This window comes from Macaca thibetana, chromosome 20 (genome assembly GCF_024542745.1).
Source record: "Macaca thibetana thibetana isolate TM-01 chromosome 20, ASM2454274v1, whole genome shotgun sequence".
NCBI lineage: Eukaryota > Metazoa > Chordata > Mammalia > Primates > Cercopithecidae > Macaca > Macaca thibetana.
The window spans coordinates 18604218-18625205 of NC_065597.1; the positions used below are offsets into that span (position 1 = coordinate 18604218).

The 20988-nt window shown below is 44.9% G+C and overlaps 3 protein-coding genes across 4 annotated transcripts in view; 1 reads left to right on the forward strand and 2 right to left on the reverse strand.

Moving 5' to 3' along the window:
- The window catches only part of CFDP1 (craniofacial development protein 1), a 934470-nt gene that overhangs the window by 349331 nt on the left and 564151 nt on the right, over nt 1–20988 (reverse strand). The window lies entirely within an intron of this gene.
- Nucleotides 1–20988, forward strand: part of CNTNAP4 (contactin associated protein family member 4) — a 990511-nt gene that overhangs the window by 77625 nt on the left and 891898 nt on the right. The window lies entirely within an intron of this gene.
- On the reverse strand, nt 1095–20930 carry KARS1 (lysyl-tRNA synthetase 1). Of its 2 annotated transcripts, XM_050772724.1 has the most exons (15): nt 20719–20811; nt 17100–17279; nt 14404–14563; nt 13067–13232; nt 9783–9876; nt 9241–9427; nt 9008–9133; nt 7521–7640; nt 5037–5199; nt 4759–4932; nt 4498–4583; nt 3796–3881; nt 2786–2912; nt 1941–2084; nt 1095–1365 (listed from the first exon to the last, which is right to left on the reverse strand). In XM_050772724.1, the coding sequence occupies exons 2-15, from the start codon at nt 17243–17245 to the stop codon at nt 1267–1269; spliced, it is 1878 nt and encodes a 625-aa protein (XP_050628681.1). In that variant the 5' UTR covers nt 17246–17279; nt 20719–20811; the 3' UTR covers nt 1095–1266. The 2 variants fall into 2 exon arrangements, with proteins under 2 accessions (XP_050628681.1, XP_050628680.1); XM_050772723.1 differs by lacking the exon at nt 17100–17279 and having other exon boundaries at nt 20719–20930.

The following is a 20988-nucleotide window of genomic DNA, read 5'->3' on the forward strand; positions in this document are numbered from 1 at the left end:
GTCTTCCGTCATCTGAAAAAAGGTCTTCCCCGCTGGGTCAGGAAACAGGGGCTCCACTTTCACGGCAGGCCGTCAGCCACAGCCTTGTCACATTCTTACCTCTATTGAATGGAGCTGAAAATAATGAGAAAACTTCAGATTCATTACTCAACATTCTGCTATTCCCATCTGGCTAACAGGCATGTCAAGTTTAACATGTCCAAAACCAAACTCCCAACCTTCCCTCTGAAACCTGCACTTCAGAGGGCAACTTTCTCCTAGCTGTTCAGGCCCAAAACCGTGAAATCACTTTTGGCTTCTTTTTGTCACAACCCACATTCCATCACCAAATTCTTCTGCCGTCAGGAACACAGGCAAAGTGCAACCACTTGTGACCATTTCCACTGCTCCAACCACGTCCCAGCCACTGTCTCCTCAGCCTATGGTGACTGCTCAGCTGGTCTCCCTTCTTTGCCCTTGTACTCCACACAGAAACTATAATAATCCTTGAAAAACACTCCTCTGCTCAAAACCCTTCCATGGTATCTCATCTCCCTCAGAAAACACATACATTTCTGCGTGGCTTCCGGGAGCCTGCGTGATCTGGCCCCTCACTGACCTTCACTCATCCCTGTCCAGTCACACCAGACCCTCTGCCATTCCTCAAAAACATAGTCCTTTGGTCCGAATGGCCTTTTCCCATAGACCTCCCCAGCTCAGTCTCCAGACCTCTACTGAAATGCCTAGCAGAGGTCTTCCTGACCACCATAAAGTAGCACTGTTCCCTCCACCTCTAAAATAGCACCTCTGTCCCCTTACCCTGCTCCATTTTTCTTCTTGGTATATACCACCACCAGAAAGAACAGGTATTTCCTTGTTTTTTGTTTGTCTACTTCTCCTCCCTATCCCAAAGAAAGAATACAAGTTCCATGAAAGCAGGAACTTGGCTTTTGTTCACTGCTGTGTCCCCAATCCCTTAGAATGATGCCTGGCACAGGGCAGACATTAATATAAATTTGTTAAATAAATAAGATGGTAAAATCCTAAACATTCATTAGGCCAGCAGTCTGGGAAAAAAAGTTGACATTCTAAAGGTAAAGAGAACAGACAAATGGTTTATTTGGTAACAAGGATTAAAAAGAAAATTTTAATTCCTTGTCTCTCTTCTAATGGCTGAACCGAACTGCGGTGTCAAATGGAAAGCAGCACACAAGAATTCCCTTGCAGACTTGATCTTTCGCAGAAATGCAAAGACGCCTGAGTTATACAACTTGCAATTATTATTTTCTAGACAGAAGTGCCAACCGTTGTGCTTTCCAGCGTATCAGTGGTTGCTACATTCTCTTTCTTGTCTTCGGGTTTCATGGCCGGAAACAGAAGTACTTCCTGTGGGAGATAAAAATGTACTTTGAAGCTAAGAAGCACTTTAAACATTTTTTCACACCTATCTACTCATTCCTTTTGCCTCTGTTGTTACTACCAAAATCTAGAGATTAGTATATTCCAGCTGAAAAGACACATGTGTTCTTTTATTTCAACTCAGACCCTCTCAGTTACAGATGACAAAAAACAAATGCATAGCACTGCCTAGGGCACTATGTCAAAAGGATGAATAGACACATTTCTATGAAAATTTGATTTCCTCATCTGTAAAAATGGGAAACAACAGTTTCTATACCTCATTGGGCTGACTTAATTAGCTGAAATAATGCATGGAGACTTCCCTGGATCCTCAAGAAATGCAAACAATTAGTATTCCTTCTGCCTCTGGGAGGAAAAAACCCAAATCCTTCAAGGTCAGAGGCTCTGGCCCTCCTGTGAGTGGCATGGAACTCCTCTGCCTGCTCCTCTTCCCAGTCCAAATCCCTTCCTTAATTTTATCCCCCAGGCCCACCATGCCCTGGCTGCAACACAATGGAGTTTCTTCAGGGCAGTATGCGCTGTGGAGGGCTGCTACGTACCTTGATGTTGTTGGAGTCCGTGAGAAACATGGCGACTCGGTCAAGGCCCATGCCAAAGCCACCTGTCGGGGGCAGCCCGTATTCCAGGGCAGTACAGAAGTTTTCATCTATGAACATGGCCTCATCATCACCTGCAGCCTTGGCCTAGAAGAGGAAAGAGAACCAAAAGGTGATCTTCTTCTAGGATATCTCAGTGTGTGAGTGAACACGTTAATAGGCTCCGAGGTGGGAGTACCATCATTCCAGGGATGCTCCTGACACTCAGGACTTGCTGGGGATTCATTTCCTAGTAACTCCAAGATGCAGCCATTTCTCTCAAAGACCTGGAGGTCAGGACTGATGAAATCGACCTCAGAACACATACAAATTTCTCTGAAAGAAAACACTTCCGCTGCTTGGGGTTCTGGGACTCCAAATGGGTTAATTCTTGGAGACTGTGACAATGCCAAGGGTCTTTCTTGCACTTCCAGAAAGCAGCCCTCACTGGCAGCACCTGCTGCAGGCAGCCTGTGGGGGCTCTGTCTTCTCCATCCATCTTTACCTGCCTCCCAACCCTAAGCCACCTCAATACATGTATAATCTAAGAAAATAACGTTCTTGTTTGGCAAGCGTATTTTCAAGACCAAACATCATGCTTCCCATACGGAGATTAATTACTAAGTTCCTCTTATGTACTACAGAGTCAATACCAGGTGAAGTCTCCATCTTGAAATGTGACTTCCTCCAGCAAAGCCTATGGCTTTCTTCTGAAGTCACCAAGAACGTATATGCTGACACAGATCAGGGTTAAGGCTGGTATCTCCTGGTGAGTTGGCACAGCCTCTGCTCACAGTCCCCTTGCTCACCTTGGCCTGTTCTTCAAAAAGCTGCCGCTGCCGCACGGGATCATTCAGCTCAGTGTAGGCATTGCATATCTCTTTCTTCATGACAAACAGTTCAAAGCGCTCAGTCAGACCCTCTTTAGAGCGGTGCCTAGGGACAGGAGACCAGAGGGGAGGCTGAATATACAGGACCCTAATGAGCTAAATTCTTTTTTTTTTTTTGTTTGAGATGGAGGCTCGCTGTTGCCTAGGCTGGAGTGCAGTGGCGTGATCTCGGCTCACTGCAACCTCCGCCTCCTGGGTTCAAAAGCTTCTCCTGCCTCAGCCCTGAGTAGCTGGGATCACAGGCGCATGTCACTATGCCTGGCTAATTTTTGTATTTTTAGTAGAGATAGGGTTTCATCATATTGGCCAGGTTGGTCTAATGATCAAACATCTAATACAAGAATTGAACTCTAGTGGACTCAAAAGTGTTACTGATTGCAGTCTGAAGCCTGCATGCACTCTCAGCAACAAATCGTTTGGTACAACGGTGAGGAGGGTGAGAGAAACCAGGAAGGTTTAATGATCTTCCTAACAGGCCAGTGTGGCAGACTGTTACAATGGAGCACACCTCTTGTATTCATGCCCACGTGTAGCCTCCTTCACCTGGACTCTGGGCTGGCAACATGTCTTGGTTTGGCCAATGGGATATCAGCAGAGGCTTGATATGTGTTTGCACAATGAGGTCTGTTCTTTTGGAAGCTTCTCCTCAGAGCCCAATCGCCATGCTGAAAGGAAGCCCAGGCTGTGCTGCCAGAGAGGCCACATGAAGAGGCCCTGGAGGACAAGATCCTATGTGGAGTGACCACATGGAGGAGAACCAAAGTGCCCTGGCAGAATCCCCAGTTGAAAAAAAGCCCCTTGGGTTATCCTAGTCACCACCACCCAGCAGAAAGACCACCAGTCAACCCACAAAATCTTGACAATAAACTGTTGTTTAACACCACTAAGTTCTGGGGCTGTTACGCAGCAATAGGTAACTGGAATCTTACCATTTAGCCAAAGGGCTCATTATCTGTGGGTGATCACAGATGAACGTAGGATTGATGCAAGTCACTTCCAGGAACTCCCCAACAAGCTTAATGAGAAAGAAAAGCAGACTCAGTCAACATTTCTGAATAGTATTTGATCATCCCAGCCCAGACAGAAGACCTCAGCTCCCATCCAGATGAGTTTATCCTACAGTTATTTATTATTATTATTATTATTGAGATGGAGTCTTGCTCTGTCGCCCAGGATGGAGTGCAGTGGCACGATCTCGGCCTGCTGCAACCTCCCCCTCCCGGTTCCAGTGATTCTCGTGCCTCAGCCTCCTGAATAGCTGGGATTACAGGTGCCCGCCACCACACCCAGCTAATTTTTGTATTTTTAGTAGAGACGGGGTTTCACCATGTTGGCCAGGCTGGTTTCAAACTCCTGACCTCAGGTGATTCGCCCGCCTCGGCCTCCTAAAGTGCTGAGATTACAGGTGTGAGCCAGGCCCTATAGCTTTTTAAAAGCTGGAAAGGATTAACAGAGATCACACCATAAATTATTTGGCACAGAGCTTAGTATGACAGGTTGAAGTTTGTTATTTCTCTTGTTCAAACTCTTTAGGGTTTTCCTATGAAGGTGCAGAAATGAACTCTCCCCAGGGAAGAGGGAACTGTTCAGCACCAGATGAGGACACGTACAACAACGGCGGAGCCTCTCACCTTGTCAAGGAGCCTGGCTGTGGTCCGAGGTGGAGGGCATTCAACAGCTTTTGCCACACAGATATCATCAAGAATTTTGCGAGTTTCTGGGATACAAATGCACAAGTTAGGGCAGGAGACATCACATTAACCAAGTACAAATGTACGTAAAGAAAATAGTGGGGGAAATTCTAGCTCTGACCCAATCAAATTCAGAGCTGGACAGGAAGAGAGGAGGAGTAAGTGCTGTCACTCACAATGGAGTGAGTGTTGTCACTTTACCTTCAGTTTCAAAGAGATTAGTTTCTGGCAGCTTCATCCCCAGGGCTTTCTCAAGCTCTTCTATCATGCTGATTCGCCGGAAGGGTGGGGTGAAGTCAATATCGTAGGCTTGGCCCTCTGGGCCGTCTGGGTGGTAGGTGATCTTGTAACTGCCTGTAATATGCTTCACCATCCCTGGGAGAGAAACCTGTTATTTAGCAGGGATGAAACCCAGGCAGCCCTCCTCTGAAAGCAGCATACCAAACCACCCGATGAGTATGACGGAGAGCAGGAGTCACCTGAAACCATCTTCTCTGTGATTTCCATGACATCGTGATAGTCTGCATAGGCCATGTAGAATTCACAGGTGGTGAACTCAGGATTGTGCGTCAAATCAATTCCCTCATTCCGGAACTGGCGTCCAATTTCATAAACCCGGTCGATGCCACCAACCACAAGAATCTAACAGCAACACATGGCCACGGTCATGACAGCTAATCTTATATTAACAGCTCTGGGAAGTTTCAGTCTCCAAAAGCCATAACTTGGTTTTCACAGATTAGGCATGCTCTCAGGTCTCTAGTCAAAATGCCAAGCACCCTGCTCTCTTTAGACCCTTGTAGTGTGGACAGTTACCCCTCCTTTTTGGCTGCCCAGGAACTCTAGATACTCTTCCTGTCTTAGGCATCCCCCACCGTTGAGTCTGAGCCTCCCCAAGGAAGCAGCGTCTCTTGGGGTTAGGCTGCAGGCGTGTGACCCACACTCCACCAGTCAGATACACTTGAGACTTCAGCATGTTACATCTGTTACATCTACATAACAGAAGATGTAGGTACTGCACAGAATTCATTCTAGTGAAGGGGGCCAGTCATATGTAGCATTTAGATTGCAGAGGTCCTAGTGGCAGTGACTTGTGCCTAGTGCCAGGGTTATGAGCTATAGTAACTGTGCCTAGTAGGAAAAAACACTGGGTTCTCCATGAGAACAGCCCGTTCTAATATGACTCAGAATCATTCCTAGTTGTGTAGTTTCCAAGCCTGATTCTCTGATCCTCCTGGGGACTGTGAGCTTTCTGTATGTGGGGATTCACTCAGGATGGTGGCAGAAATATTAAAGGGAAATATTGGGGAAGTTATAATAGTCACAAATCTTTTGGAAGGCTGAAAGGTTACGTAGCTTGTAATAACTGAACAGGCTGAAGGGAGCTGGTTTTTACCTTAGAGCATTAGGTCATAGGGTAAATACTACAGACAACAGAGGCTTTCTCAGTTAAATCTGTTTACCCTATCTCCATTAACTAACCTTTGAGCCACATGGCCCTCTTGGGGGGAGGTCGACCAAAGATACTGCCCCCTAATACTATTTACTTTAGACAGCAGTACCTGAGCTTTAATAATTCCTAGAACTACTCTCTTAACCATGTTAATTATCCACAAATGTGTTTACTCAAAGCTTCTGTTGTTAATTCTCTACTAAATAAATGCCTGGAGTGCGAGCTGCTCGTGGTCAGCCGCAGTGACAAACCTCTCTTGGTGTGCGAGCAGTCACTCAGCAGGACTGGCAAAACAGAGTATCCGCATTTCAGTGTACGTTGTATTCATCCGTTGTTTAGGTCAGGGTCTGCGGGCAGACCCCCGCAGCTAATGCCCTCCTGTGAGGAGCAATACCTCACCTATAGAGCTGAATAAATTTTTATTTTGCTTCACCTAGTTATAACAGGTTCTGTTGTCTGCAACTAAGAATCCTGAATAATAATCTTCGATTTTTTTTTTTTTTTTTTTTTTTTTTTTGAGACTGAGTCTGGCTCTGTTGCCCAGGCTGGAGTGCGGTGGCCGGATCTCAGCTCACTGCAAGCTCCGCCTCCCGGGTTCACGCCATTCTCCTGCCTCAGCCTCCCGAGTAGCTGGGACCACAGGCGCCTGCCACTTCGCCTGCCTAGTTTTTTGTATTTTTTAGTAGAGACGGAGTTTCACCGTGTTAGCCAGGATGGTCTCGATCTCCTGACCTCGTGATCCGCCCGTCTCGGCCTCCCAAAGTGCTGGGATTACAGGCTTGAGCCACCGCGCCCGGCCTAATCTTCGATATTTACCTGGGAATTTGAAAAGACATCTTTATAGCGATTTGAAGATACTTTTGTTTTCTTTGAGACAGAGTCTCATTCTGTCACCCAGACTGGAGTGCAGTGGCAGATCTCGGCTCACTGCAACCTCTGCCTCCTGGGTTCAAACAATCCTCCTGCCTCAGTCTCCCGAGTAGCTGGGATTACAGGCGCCTGCCACCATGCCCAGCTAATTTTTGTATTTTTGTAGACATTGGGTTTCACCATGTTGGCCAGGCTGCTCTCAAACTCCTGACCTCAAGTGATCCACCCGCCTTGGCCTCCCAAAGTAGCTGGGATTACAGGTATGAGCCACCACGCCAGGCATGAAGGTATGATTTCCAACTTCCACAGAGAGATTAGGCTCTTTCTTCTATGAAAGACTTAAATCAGATCCAATCCAAGTAAGACTGTATCTTTAAAGTTTTAGGGCAACCAAAGTAGGTAAGGAGTGCCTGTACACATGGGAAAGACAATCCCTTTAGCCTCTGCCCTGCAATGCTCTATTGATCTTGTAGAGAAATTCTGGCAGTGTTACTCATGTCCACACACCTGACCCATCAGAACACCTTCTTGGCTGCTTTACTCTCTCTCTGTTCCTCTTATTTCTGACTACACCTGTCTAGCCAACGGTTTTCCAGCTTTCTGCTTCTTTAAGGGAACAGGATGTAATATTTTTGACTACCTTATGATAGAGTTCTGGAGCAATTCTCATATATAAGTTCATGTCCAGCTCGTTGTGGTAAGTGATGAAAGGCTTGGCCATAGCTCCCCCTGGGATGATGTTCATCATGGGAGTTTCAATCTAAAAAAGACAGGGAGAAACATTCAGTCCTTAGATAACCAGAGGCCTTGGGGACAGATCATGCTTTGCATGTAATATAGTCTAAGCATGTTATATCCCAAACTAAATGTTAGTAAGTTCAACAGTAACGTGCAAGTGCTTGACAAAAAAGAACAGATAGTATTTCTACGATGGTGTTTCAATTTCTATTAATACCTAACACCATTAATATAGTACCATGAACTTTCACAAGCTGTAAATAAGAATCTAAATGGATATAGCCTTTCTTGAGTTCAATTTGCAGTATTTATTTTTTGAGACAGAGTCTTGCTCTTTTGCCCTGGCTGGAGTGCAGTGGCGTGATCTCGGCTCACAGCAAGCTCTGCCTCCCAGGTTCACACTATTCTCCTGCCTCAGCCTCCCAAGCAGCTAGGACTACAGGCACCTGCCACTACACCTGGCTAATTTTTTGTAGAGAAAGCGTTTCACTGTGTTGGCCAGGATGGTCTCGATCTCCTGATCTCGTGATCCGCCCGTCTCCGCCTCCCAAAGTGCTGGGATTACAGGCGTGAGCCACCGAGCGAGCCCAGCCCAATTTGTAGTATTTATTAAAAATTTAAAAATTAGGCTGGTCTGAAGGTAGTGAGTTATCTCAATTGATTGTTTAAAAAAATTTTAACTGCTTATATCCTTTGACTTATTCTACTTCTAGAAATCCATCCTACAGAAACACTTGAACATGTGTATAAAGATACTTGTTGAAACAAACAATGCAGCATTAAGAAAGAATATCTATCTATCTCATACAAAGAGTTCCAGAATATCTTAAATGAAATAAAAGCAGGTCCATCACAATACATACAGTGTGACTTCACTCATATTTAAAGCAAAAATAAAACCGCTCCAAATTGTTTACATATGTGCACTCCATCCGCAACACGCACATGTATGTATGTAATATGCCCAGTAAATGGTGCGGAAGGATACATATCAAACTCAAGTTTGGGGATGGAAGTTAGTTGGAAGCAGTGGAAGGGTACTTTCAATTTTGCTTCTATTTAATTTATTGTTTGAATTTGTTTTATGGTATGTGTGTTTGCTTTTCTCATACCATCAAAAAATATTTAATGCTACAAAAAAGCAAAATGATTTGAATACATATTGAATGTGACATCATTAGCATGTGGATGGCCCTATACCTTGTCCATTATCTTAGAAGTCAGCTCCTGCCTTCCTAATCAGGACAAGGTAGAACAGAGACAATGGCAAGAAAGGGGACATTCTCATTAAGCATGACACAGGATACGCTTTGGAAAAGGAAGGCAAGGGAGAGGCGGCAGCAAGCATTGCAAGGCAGCTCATCACGTCAGGCAAGGAACTCTCCCTACCTCTAGGAATCCCAGCTCATCCAGGAAACTTCTTATATATGTGACCATCTTAGAGCGGATGATAAATTTCTGCCTAACGAAGTCATTCAGGATCAAGTCCAAGTATCTCTGGCGATACCTTGTTTCCTAAACCAAAAGAAGCAGTTAGAAATCACTGGTATGTCTGATTCGATGGTATGATAAAACAAACAGAAGGCACCGCCGTGCCACAGCTAGGAGGCATGAACGCTTACCTTGTCTTTGAGGCCAAAGTGAAGATGAGGTAACATATGCAAACAGGGAGACAGCAGTGTGATCTCATACGGAATAATGCTCAGCTCACCCTTCTTGGTTTTCCCAGGATTCCCCTGAACTCCAATTATGTCTCCCCGACGCAGTTTGTTATTAATATGAATAAATTCTTCTTCTGATTTATAATTTCTGAGTGAAAAGGAAATGTAATTCAGTAAGAACAATTCAAATGAACACTGACTACTGGGTTCCTCTGGAACCCTCACTCATCTGTTAATACCTAGTTAATGTGAGCCCAAGAAGCAGCTCAGATTTAGGGGCCACTATTAAAAAAGGACTATCCTTTACTTTACTGTCATATAACTTGAGGGCAGTCATCACTTTACAGGTGACCAGGTGGCCACGTTATCTTCTTCTCAGTCTTCCCCAACCATGTCCGACTCCTTCTTACTCTAACTTCAAATACCAGTAAGACCACATCAGCCTATTGCTGTGTTGTTCTAGGCCAACCAAGAAAAGTCTATAACTGGATATTTCGAGATACCTGGAATTGGCCATGACTTGCAACTTCACTCCCTCTCCTCGAAGATCATAGAAGATGAGCTTTCCCCCAGAAGCTCTTTTGGCATGGATCCTACCTAGAAAAAGAAGAGCAAAAATACTGAGTTACAGAACCAGAAGTCATTTTACAGCATCAGTGTCAAAAAAAGCTCCCTCTGCATATATATATATATTTTTTTTGGAGACAGAGTCTTGCTCTGTTGCCCAGGCTAGAGTGCAGTGGCATGATCTCGGCTCACGGCAACCTCCGCCTTCCAGGTTTAAGTGATTCTCCTACCTCAGCCTCCCGAGTAGCTGGGATTACAGGTGTGCACCACCACACCTGGCTAATTTTTTTTTTTTTTTTTAACTACAGAGGGGGTTTTACCATGTTGCCGAGGCTGGTCTTGAACTCCTGGGCTGAAGTGACCCACCCACCTCAGCCTCCCAAAGTGCTGGGATTACAGGCGTGAGCCATAGTACTGGCCTGCATTTTTTTTTTTCGTCAGGGCAGAACACCAAGCAGTACAATCTTATTTTAGCTTGAGGTCTAATCCCCATCTTTTCCCTCAAGCCAACGATCTCCATTCAGATCAGTTAAAGACATGCAGGGAGACCTGGCTTTCAAGATCAGTCACTGGATGCCTGGAAGATGGTGGTGCTGGGAGCAGCAGAGTTTTTGGATTTCCTTGAATCCTCAAATAAAAATAGAAAGCATAGCTAGAGAGGCAAAGTGAAAAATCTATGGACAAAATTTACAACAAAATGATGTGGGAAGATGTTGCCAAGAACCCCCAAATATAAGCAATGAGGTAAACCACCAAGAGTCATAAGACCTCTACATGGGGAAAAAGCAGTGGGGAGGAATGGGGTATGGGAGGGATCTGAGAACTGGAGAACTCCCAAATGGCCAAAGGTATCCGCTGGAAAATGTGAACCTTTTCCTCCAGGAAAGCAGCTGAAGCTGGGAGGGGATGTGCCCATTTCCATACAGGTGAGGGCTACATTAAGATTTAAAGGGGGCCGGGCGCTGTGGCTCACGCCTGTAATCCCAAGACTTTGGGAGGTCGAGGCAGGCATATCACTTGAGGTTGGGAGTTCAAGACCAGCCTGACCAACATGGAGAAACCCCGTTTCTACTAAAAATACAAAATTAGCCGGGCATGGTGGTGCATGCCTGTAATCCCAGCTACTCGGGAGGCTGAGGCAGGAGAATTGTTTGAACCTGGGAGGTGGAGGTTGCAGTGAGCTGAGATGGCGCCATTGCACTCCAGCCTGGGAAACAAGAGTGAAACTCCGTCTCAAACAAGAAAAAAAAAAGATCTAAAGGGAATGAAGAGCCTACAGAAACCCTCTCAACAGCCAGGCTCCCTTCTAGGACAAGACCGTAAAAAACCGAACGGGACAAGGGAAAAAGAGACAAAAAAAGGAGAAGACCCAAAAAAGATGAGGAAGAAGATGAGGACTGGGAAATCTCAGAAAGCAAGCTGCTGTATTTCTGAACACGTCACAAAAACAAGAGGGAGCTCACTAAAGTTGGAAAAACGAAACCTAGTTTCCTTTGAACATTCAGGAAAACTGATTTCATGTAAATATAAGCAACATAAAAGCATTGAGCTCATCTACCATATAAAGTTACCTAAAAAACTAAAAAAGGAGAGATAGGAGAATAACACTGCTCTAGACAAAATAAAAGCTCTCAAGACAGACATGCTCAGAACAACAAAAAAAAATTTTCTTTTTTTAATTTTACTTTAAGTTCTGGGATACATGTGCAGGACATGCAGGTTTGTTACATGGGTATACATGTGCCATGGTAGTTTGCTGCACCTATCAACCCATCATCTAGGTTTTAAGCTCCACATGCATTAGGTATTTGTCCTAATGCTCTCCCTCCCCTTCCCCCACCCCCCGACAGGCTCCAGTGTGTGATGTTCCCCTCCCTATGTCCATGTGTTCTCATTGTTCAACTCCCACTTATGAGTGAGAACGTATGGTGAAAAGCAAAAAATTCTAACTTACTTTTCAACAATGAGCTGAGAGACATTAAGAAAAAAGACACAAAACATTAAAGAACACAAATTAGAATTAGAAAAACTAAGAAATGAGGTGATAACACATGAAATAATTAGAAATAAAGTAAAAATCTTTCAGAAAATGAGGACTAAGCTATAAGGAAATAATAGTGACTAAATACAACAAATAATGCCTCAAGAGAAACAGTAAGTGAAAAGAAGGATAAAATTTAAAAATCAAAGTATGAAGAAAGAGATAAAAAGGATTTGAGACAAAGTAACAATTATCAAAAAGAATCAAAGATGATTCAGTATGCAGATAAAAGTCCCAAAAGAAATGTAAAGAAACAGAATAAAAACAAAAAATTAAAAAAAAAAGATCTGAAAACACACATGTGAAAAGATCTCAGAGCACACTACATAGTTGAGAATATCAAACTAGAATAACTAACATCAAGAAATATTTTAGTGGCAGGGTGTGGTGGCTCAAGCCTGCAATCCTCACACTTTGGGAGGCTGAGGCGGGCGGATCACCTGATGTCAGGAGTTCGAGACCAGCCTGGCCAACACGGTGAAACCCATCTCTACTAAAAATACAAAACTTATCCGGGTGCGGTGGCAGGTGCCTGTAATCCCAGCTACTTGGGAGGCTGAGGCAGGAGAATCGCTTGAACTTGGGGGATGGAGGTTGCAGTGAGCTAACATGGTACCACCGCATTCCAGCCTGGACAACAAAGTGACACTACATCTCAAAAAAAAAAAAAAAAAAAAAAAAAAGACTTTAGTAAAAGCACTGCACTTTAAAGAACAAATCTTTTGGGCATTTAGGTGCTGGCAGGAATTCTCTCTGGGTGGTAGGATTATGGGTAATCAAAACTTTCCTTGCTTCTTTGACTATTCTAAATTTTCTACAACTGATAGTTGGTGGGGGAGGGCAAGGAAAAGATGTGATTTTTTTAAATTTAGGAAAAGAAAATCTAATACAAGATACTACAACTCCAAAAGAGCAATGTTCTAGAAAAACTGTCTCAGTGCAAAGCATTCTCAGGCCAAAGACCAGAATTCTTAGAAGCCTGAGACTTCTACCACTGATTCTTGCTGATGAAGGGAATCCTCTACTTCTTTCTGTGAGTAGATATAATGGCGCTGTCCTTTGTAAAGTAGCTTCAGACACAGACTACTTGAGAACAAGACCAACCCAGACCTTCCCTTGTGCTACTGAAGGGTCCTGCCTGTTGTGGGAGTTCAGTGATTTGCCAGGGAGAGTTCCTACCTGCCACCTTTAAGGTGATGTCAGTCAGGTGATCCCCAGGCTGCAGATGACTATATTTCTGGATGAAGTCAGTGAGTGAGATGTCAACATGGAACTTGTGTGGGTACGGATTTTCCCCATTGACCTTCAGCTGATGAATTGCTTGGCTGCGGATTTTGAAGTATTGCTGTTAAAAAAAAAAAAAGCCCTTGAGAAGTTGAACCTAGTCAGACCAGTGGGGCCCACCTAGCAGAGGGCAGTGTTCTGCCCCAGAGTGACCCCAATACATTGTTTTCTTTAACCAAGACCTGTGCATTACAGGAATGAATATGAAGATTTGCACTTAAAATATGCAGGGTGGCCAGAGGCCAGCATTCCAAAATGCAAGAGTCAACAAAAAGAAATATCAGAGTTCTGCCTAAAATAATAGAAGTTTAATTTTTAATTGGTATAGGTGGCCTTGTCACTTTTGTAGACCACATTTTGCATGGTGACTTGAGTCACTTATCTTCTTAACTACTCTCCTACAGCGACACATCAGATTTTTCCCCAAGGCATGGGGTCTGGAGAATGTAAACAAGGAATATTCTACAGCAGCCTTTCTCACAAAGCTTTTCTGATGCAACTTCTCAACTCAGCTGTTCCAGGGGGAAAGCAGCCTCAGAAATATGTAAACAAATGAACATGGCTGTGTTCCAATACAATTTTACTAGTAAAACCAAGGAGGGGCAAGGTGTGGTGGCTCACACCTGTAATCTTAGTACCCAGGGAACCCAAGGTGGGTGGATCACTTGAGGCCAGGAGTTCAAGAGGAGCCTGGCCAACATTAGCTGGGTGCAGTGGAGTGTGCCTCTAATCCCAGTTACTTGGGAGGCTGAGGCAGGAGAATCGCTTGAACTGGGGAAGCGGAGGTTGCAGTGAGATTGCACCACTGCACTCCAGCCTGGGTGACAGAATGAGACTTTGCTCAAAAACAAAAACAAAAAACCAGGGAGGGAAGGATAAAGTGGGGGGCATAGAGAAGTGGATTTGGCTGGTGGAATGTAGTTTGCCAGCCCCTGGTCTAAAGTAAACCTCAGGCAATCTTTAGAGAGACACTTTCCCCAGGGCCTCAAGGTCAAGCTAATTCCAAGGAAGGTTAATTCACTTGAATGCTGGACTCTCCCAAATGTCTTTTGGGGGTTGACATAACACTCAGGGTCTGTGCCTTTAAGCAGATGGAGTGGCAGACCCTCCCTTATCCTGGCAGTGACCTCGGGCATACTGGTCCTTCCTACTGTCCAGTCCCAAAGAATCTGCCATAAGCCTCATCAGAAGCTTTCGTGTGCCCAGCCATGCTGGTGGCCCAGGGAACTCACATTTGGGTCCAGGCTCTCTTCCTCAGGACCCACACCATTGTCAGTGGTGAGGCTGGTGGCAGCCACAGTGGCTTGGCTTAGCTGTTTCTCACTGAGCTCTTTCTGCTTTGCCTCCTTCTCTGCTACTTTCTTCTCAGCTTTCAGGCGTCTCTTCAGCTCACTGTTGGAAAGATGAAAGCGTTCAATGTGTTAGCTGCCTGAAGAGTCCTCTATGTTCTGCCCCTAGCCACTTATCAAAAACACGAATCGCCTGGGAGGAACGCTCTTTCTCAGTTGTACACCCCTCAATTCCACACCCATAGCTCAGCTCAAGTCTCTCATCACTAAACTCTTTACGTGAAAGACACAAAGGGAAAAATAAGCTTAGAACAAAGATAGGAAAGATCACTCTCAATCTCTGCTTGCCAGTCTCAGGTCCTTGGCATTAGGTCCCAACTAAAACCAAGATCTACCAGGACAAAGAAAATCCTATGCATTAGTTTTGAACAGGCGAAAATATTTTCTAGAAAATTAGCAGAATAGGCTTTTCTTGAGCTAATTAGGTTAGGGAGCTCCTTGGGGCTGGTGACTGAATCTTAGTTGTTTAGTATCCCCTCCAGAACGTGAAGTTCCAACAGTGATAGATCTTTTTTTTTTTTAAATGAGACAGAGTTTTGCTCTGTGGCCCAAGCTGGAGTGCAGTCACAATATCAGCTTACTGCAATCTCTGCCTCCCGGATTTCAAGGGATTCTCGTGCCTGAGCCACCTGAGTAGCTGGGATTACAGGTGTGTACCACCACACTCAACTAATTTTTGTATTTTCAGTAGAGACAGGGTTTCACCATGTTCGCCAGGCTGGTCTCAAACTCCTTGCCTCAAGTGATCTGCCAGCCTTGGTGCTAGGATTACAGGTGTCAGCCACCTGACCCCTCCGATGCCAGATCTAACACATGATCAGGCAACATCTCTAGCCCTCTGCCACCTCCTCTCTCTAACCTCCCCTAAGCATGAGTTAGGATGATAGTAAGGAAGAGCTGGCTCTTTAGCACTCAAGGAGACCTCCCCCACCAACAGTCTCTCCAAGATTGGCTGTCAGCATTAGTCTCACTTTGCCCACTGGAGCCTGACTTAGACAACAAAGTAGAACGGTGTGCAAAGCAGCATAGTACAGGGGATAATACATCATCTTTGTAGTCAGGCTGCCTGGGACTAAATTCCAACACACTTGTCAATTATGGGACTTGGATGAGTGAATTAACTTCTCACCTATAAAACGAAAATAATAATAGACAACCTCCACCAGTTGCTGTGGTGTGTACTGAGATTATGTTTGCATAAAGGGATTACCCTAACCCTGGCATTTAGTTAACCAAATATGAGCTTTCTACGTATCTTTCAGTATCTTAACCCTTTACTCTCTGTATAGAAACTATACTGATTTGAATACATTTCTGGCTAAATCGCTTGCTATCCAAACTCTTGATACTTATCCCTTGAACCTCAAAAACCAAAGCGATGTGGACAACTTCGAGCTGTTGTGTATGATGCGTTCATGTCTCTTACGGTCTGAATTTGCCATATGACCCAGAAACTAAACATATGGGTATAGGGAGGGTTATCTTTACTATTCAAAGACAATTTATGGAACATTCTTTCAAACCACTAATCAAATATTCTGCAACAGTGAACCACAGCAAAAGATCCAAGTCATGCCTGCGTACTTTCTGGCTTCAGGACACATCCTTCATTTTCTGTAAGAATTTAGAATAACTTAAACAAAATGAATTGAGGTTTTGAATCTTTCACCTCTTTTTATTGAGACAGAGTCTTGCTCTGTTGCCCAGGCTGGAGTGCAGTGGTGCGATCTCGGATCACTGCAAGCTCCACCTCCCGGGTTCACACCATTCTCCTGCCTCAGCGTCTGGAGTGGCTGGCACTACAGGTGCACGCCACCATGACCAGCTAATATTCTTTTTGTATTTTTAGTAGAGACGGGGTTTCACTGTGTTAGCCAGGATGGTCTTGATCTCCTGACCTCATGATCCGCCCGTCTCGGCCGGATCCCAAAGTGTTGGGATTACGGGCGTGAGCCACTGTGCCTGGCTGCTGCGCAGTGCGCCTTTCCTTTTAAACAGGAAAAATGGATTCTGATGGTTTCACAGTTGACAGCTTTTTCTACATATAATGTCTTATAACATTTGTAAAGACAACCTTTCCAAAACACTGTGCTGGTGCTATCATGCTATAATTCAGTCAGTGGACTGCTAAGACTAGGCTGTCTAGTTCTTCTAGAATTAAGATAAATCTGTTTTCCACTCAACCAGGTGCTCCTCTTAAATCAAATCAATCTTAAGGATAATCCAAAAAGGTCCTAGGGATAGCACTAAGACTAGAAACCAAATTAATCTCAAGAGCAAACAAAACCCCAGAAAGACAGAAAAGGGAAATAACTGGCATTAGAAATTATTTGTTCAAACAAAGGTTTTGTACTCAGCACTGTTCTACAATAAGATCCACACGTCATCTCAAGACTCTAAGGAGAGATGATTTGAATTTATTAAAGAGGAAATGAGAAAGGACTATTGGTTTTGGTATTAGGGTTCCTTGTTTCCTTAGCAACAAGTCCAAAGACTTAGCCAGAGGCTTAACAGATAATGAACCAAGTAAGGAAAGAATTTTTGCTTCCAGAGCAATAAAGAAGGTAATGGGCACCAACCTTCTTTGATCAGATAATGGCTTGTCCTTGTGAGGCGCTGTGAAAGGAGCAAGTTGACCCAGTCGCAGTTCCCTGTGACCCCACTCTGCCCAGGAGGTTTTGCGCAGGGACCCCCTAACAAGCCTTACAGCAGCTTGCGTCAACATGGCAGAACACCCTGGAACTAATGATTACCACCACCTAGCGGGAAACAGAGACGTGGTGTCAGATGAGACAGACAGTATACACAGACCCAACCAACTCTCTTATGGGTTGGGGAGGGGGACCATGCTTCTACTACCTTTTAGTCCCATTTAACTTAAGACTCTCTTAACTGATAGCAACCCTGTAACACTCCCTGTGCTAAAACTGTAACTGACAATGTTCTTAGTCCTGACTATGGAAAAAACATGCACATCTGGGGTCAAAAGCCAACAGCAAGTTAATGGATCGCTTACAGGTAAAAATGCTCACAACATCCTAGAATATGGGAACAGGATGTGAGGTACTTTCTGAAGCCCTGAAGTGTGGTTTCTCACCTGGAGAGAAAATACTTGGCCACAAGATGGCAATAGGAAGCATATAAAATAAGAGGAAACTGTCACTATCAATTGCAAACTCTAGACAAAGATAAATGCAAGTCACACAAAAACACGAATCAAAGAGAAGACTTGTCTGGAACTCTAGGAACAAGGGGAAAGGAGAATTTCAGGACGGTCCTTAGACTATGTTATGTTTATACATTATAAATGATAGAAGGCAACAGAATTACAGAGATCACCTTCTTTACCATGTTCAAATAAATCTGAGGAGGCTATTTCACTTGGGCAGGGAGCACATCTGTTTTTAAACTTGGAGTCAATACCTGGCATAAAATGGTGCTTACTAAAGATTTCAGACCAAGGAATGTCCAAGAACAATTAAATGGAAGGAAATGTTAATCACAAAAAAGTTATCTTAGTCCGTGCTAACTAGAGGAACAGACATCAATAACAGGTAAGACAACGTGAGTAGTGCTGTGCAGTCAGGATACAGAGCATGGGCTGAGGAGGCACAGGCCTGATTTCAGATCTCTGCTCCAGTGCTCTGTGTCAGCGCTAGACTGTATTTTAGGAATGCACGCTTTAGTAATGCATTTAATTACCAGGGCCTCAGTTTATTAATCTGAAAAATGGACAATAACTCTTCTCTTGCAAAGTTATTATTTAGACAGAAAGCTTGCAGAGATCTAGCATTGTGCCTGGTACAGAAAAGCTGGTCAAAAAAGTTGTAGCTTATGGCCGGGCGCGGTGGCTCAAGCACTTTGGGAGGCCGAGACGGCGGATCATGAAGTCAGGAGATCGAGACCATCCTGGCTAACACGGTGAAACCCCGTCTCTACTAAAATACAAAAAAAAATTAGCCAGGCGTGGTGGTGGGTGCCTGTAGTCTCAGCTACTTGGGAGGCTGAGGCAGGAGAATGGCGTGAACCCGGGAGGCGGAGTTTGCAGTGAGCTGAGATCCGGCCACTGCACTCCAGCCTGGGTGACAGAGCCAGACTCCGTCTCAAAAAAAAAAAAAAAAAAAAAAAAAAAAAAGTAGTAGCTGTATTTAATCTTAGAAAAGTCAGTGAAGCAGGGAGTGGTGGCTCATGCCTATAATCCTAACACTTTTTCGGGCTGAGGCGGGCGGATCACCTGAGCTCAGGAGTTTGGCACCAGCCTGGGCAACATGGTGAAATCCTGTCTCTACTAAAATACAAAAATTTAGCCGGGTGTTGCCGCATGCGCCTGTAGTCCCAGGTACTTGGGATGCTGAAGCATCAGAATTGCTTGAACCCGGGAGGTGAAGGTGGCCATGGGCTGAAATCACACCGCTGCACTCCAGCCGGGGCAACAATGACTCTCCCTCCCAAAAAAAAAAAAAAAAAAAAAAAAAAAAAAAAAAGTCAGTAAAGAGAAATTAACCAGTTTTCTCAGTTTACCTAAAAACACTGAACTGGAAATCCTGCTTTCACCTGTGATATACAGTCCTATAATTCAATTCAATGTAATTTATTATCATAGGTGGTTTGAAAGAATGAACTAAACTTTAGGACTGTATATCACAGATACATCACATTCAACTAAATTTGACTTAACAGATTAAAGTCCAGTCAATTTTCTCTAAGGTAGTAGTTCAAAGGCCAGGTTCCAAACATTTATGGAAGTCCATCAGATTGCTCTAATAAAGGACAATATATTAGGGTGCTACCAAACTGTAAACTTAGACCATTTCTCTAATACTTACTTCTAAGATATTTGAAGCACAAATCTAGGGTCACAAAAGGAAACATCGGGCCAGCTGCGGTGGCTTACGCCTGTCATCCCAGCACTTTGGGAGGTCAAGGTGGGCGGATCACGAGGCAAGGAGTTCGAGATCATCCTGCCCAACACGATGAAACCATGTCTCTACTAAAAATACAAAAATTGGCCGGCTGTGGTGGCACGCGCCTGTAACCCCAGCTACTCGGGAGGCTGAGGCATGAGAATCGCCTGAACCCGGGCAGCGGAGGTTGCAGTGAGCCGAGATGGTTCCACTGCACTCCAGCCTGGGCGACAGAGTGAGACTCTGTCTCAAAAAAAAAAAAAGGAAACATAATTTCTCTTTTCTTTTTCATTCAGGGTCTGGCTGTCTCAGTAACGCCTTGTGGCAGGCGACGGAGAAGAGCTCGCTCACGCAGCACTCATAGCAGTCCCTGAAGGACCTCAAGTCTCCCAGGCCGGAGTGCAGTGGCACGACTTCAGCTCACTGCAACCTCCGCCTCCTGGGTTCAAGTGATTCTCCTGCCTCAGTCTCCCGAGTAGCTGGGATAACAAGTGCGCGCCACGGGGATTAAGCCGTCTCGTATGCGTCTGGAATGGTACTATGTACCGTCTTCCTAGCAATGATAAAACACTCAATTACCTGTGTTCTGTGGTTCAAATGGGGAATGCTAATAAGAATATAAGACAGCCAGTTAAAGAGTGGCTAATCCTGACTTATCTATGTTAACCCACACACTCCAAGGATATGGGAGTGGTTAACAAAAAGGTATCAGGCTTAATTAAGATGGTCTCTGCTGTTAGACGTTGACCACTCAATACTCACAGGAATCTAATGAATAACCCATACGGGTAGATGGCAGCGAGCCGAAACTCAGTTTTAGAACTGATCCCTTTTAATACATAACGTTCAGAATGACCTTAGTGAGGCCTAGAAAATTTTGAAGGTCTTTCTGAAAAGCTAGGGTATTTAATATTTCTTTAACTTTCACGTTTACTGAGTGGCTCAACAAAAGAAAGCATTTCTCACAAGGAAGGAGATGAAGGTAAGCAATAAGTTTCGCTTTTCTTTCCTGATAACTCTTAGTTCTCGTCCTAGTTCCCCCTCCACAGTCTCTAAACTCTAAGGGTATGATAGGGAGGACCCCGCCGGTGCCGGCTGGGGACCGGGAGCCGGCGTGCCCGGGGTATCCTGGGGTGTGTGGTCTGCAACGCACAGCCATCAAGTCTCACCATGTGCATACCCACGACAGCCGGCAAGAAGGCCCCGGCACAGCAGCCTTGGTGGGAACTTCGCAGCGCTTCCCAACCCAGGCTCTCCTACCGCAAAGGCTTTAAAGACTCGCAGCGACACTCACTTCTTGCTCAGTTTCGGCTCGCTGCCATCCACTTTCACCTCGGCCGCCTGCACCGCTGCCATTTTCCCGGAGGGCCCGACCCAAATGTAAGGAGGATAGTACGTTAATTTCCAGGTCAAGGTGCGAAGCCCCACCTCTTCCGGGGGAGAGGGGGCAGGCGCTTTCATTGCGCCGCGGCTGCTGTTGCGCAGGCTCAGTGCTGCGCTTCGCATCTGAGGCGTCTGCTGCGACAGCTCAGTCGGTCGCGCTCTGTGTGCCGGGGGCTCGTGA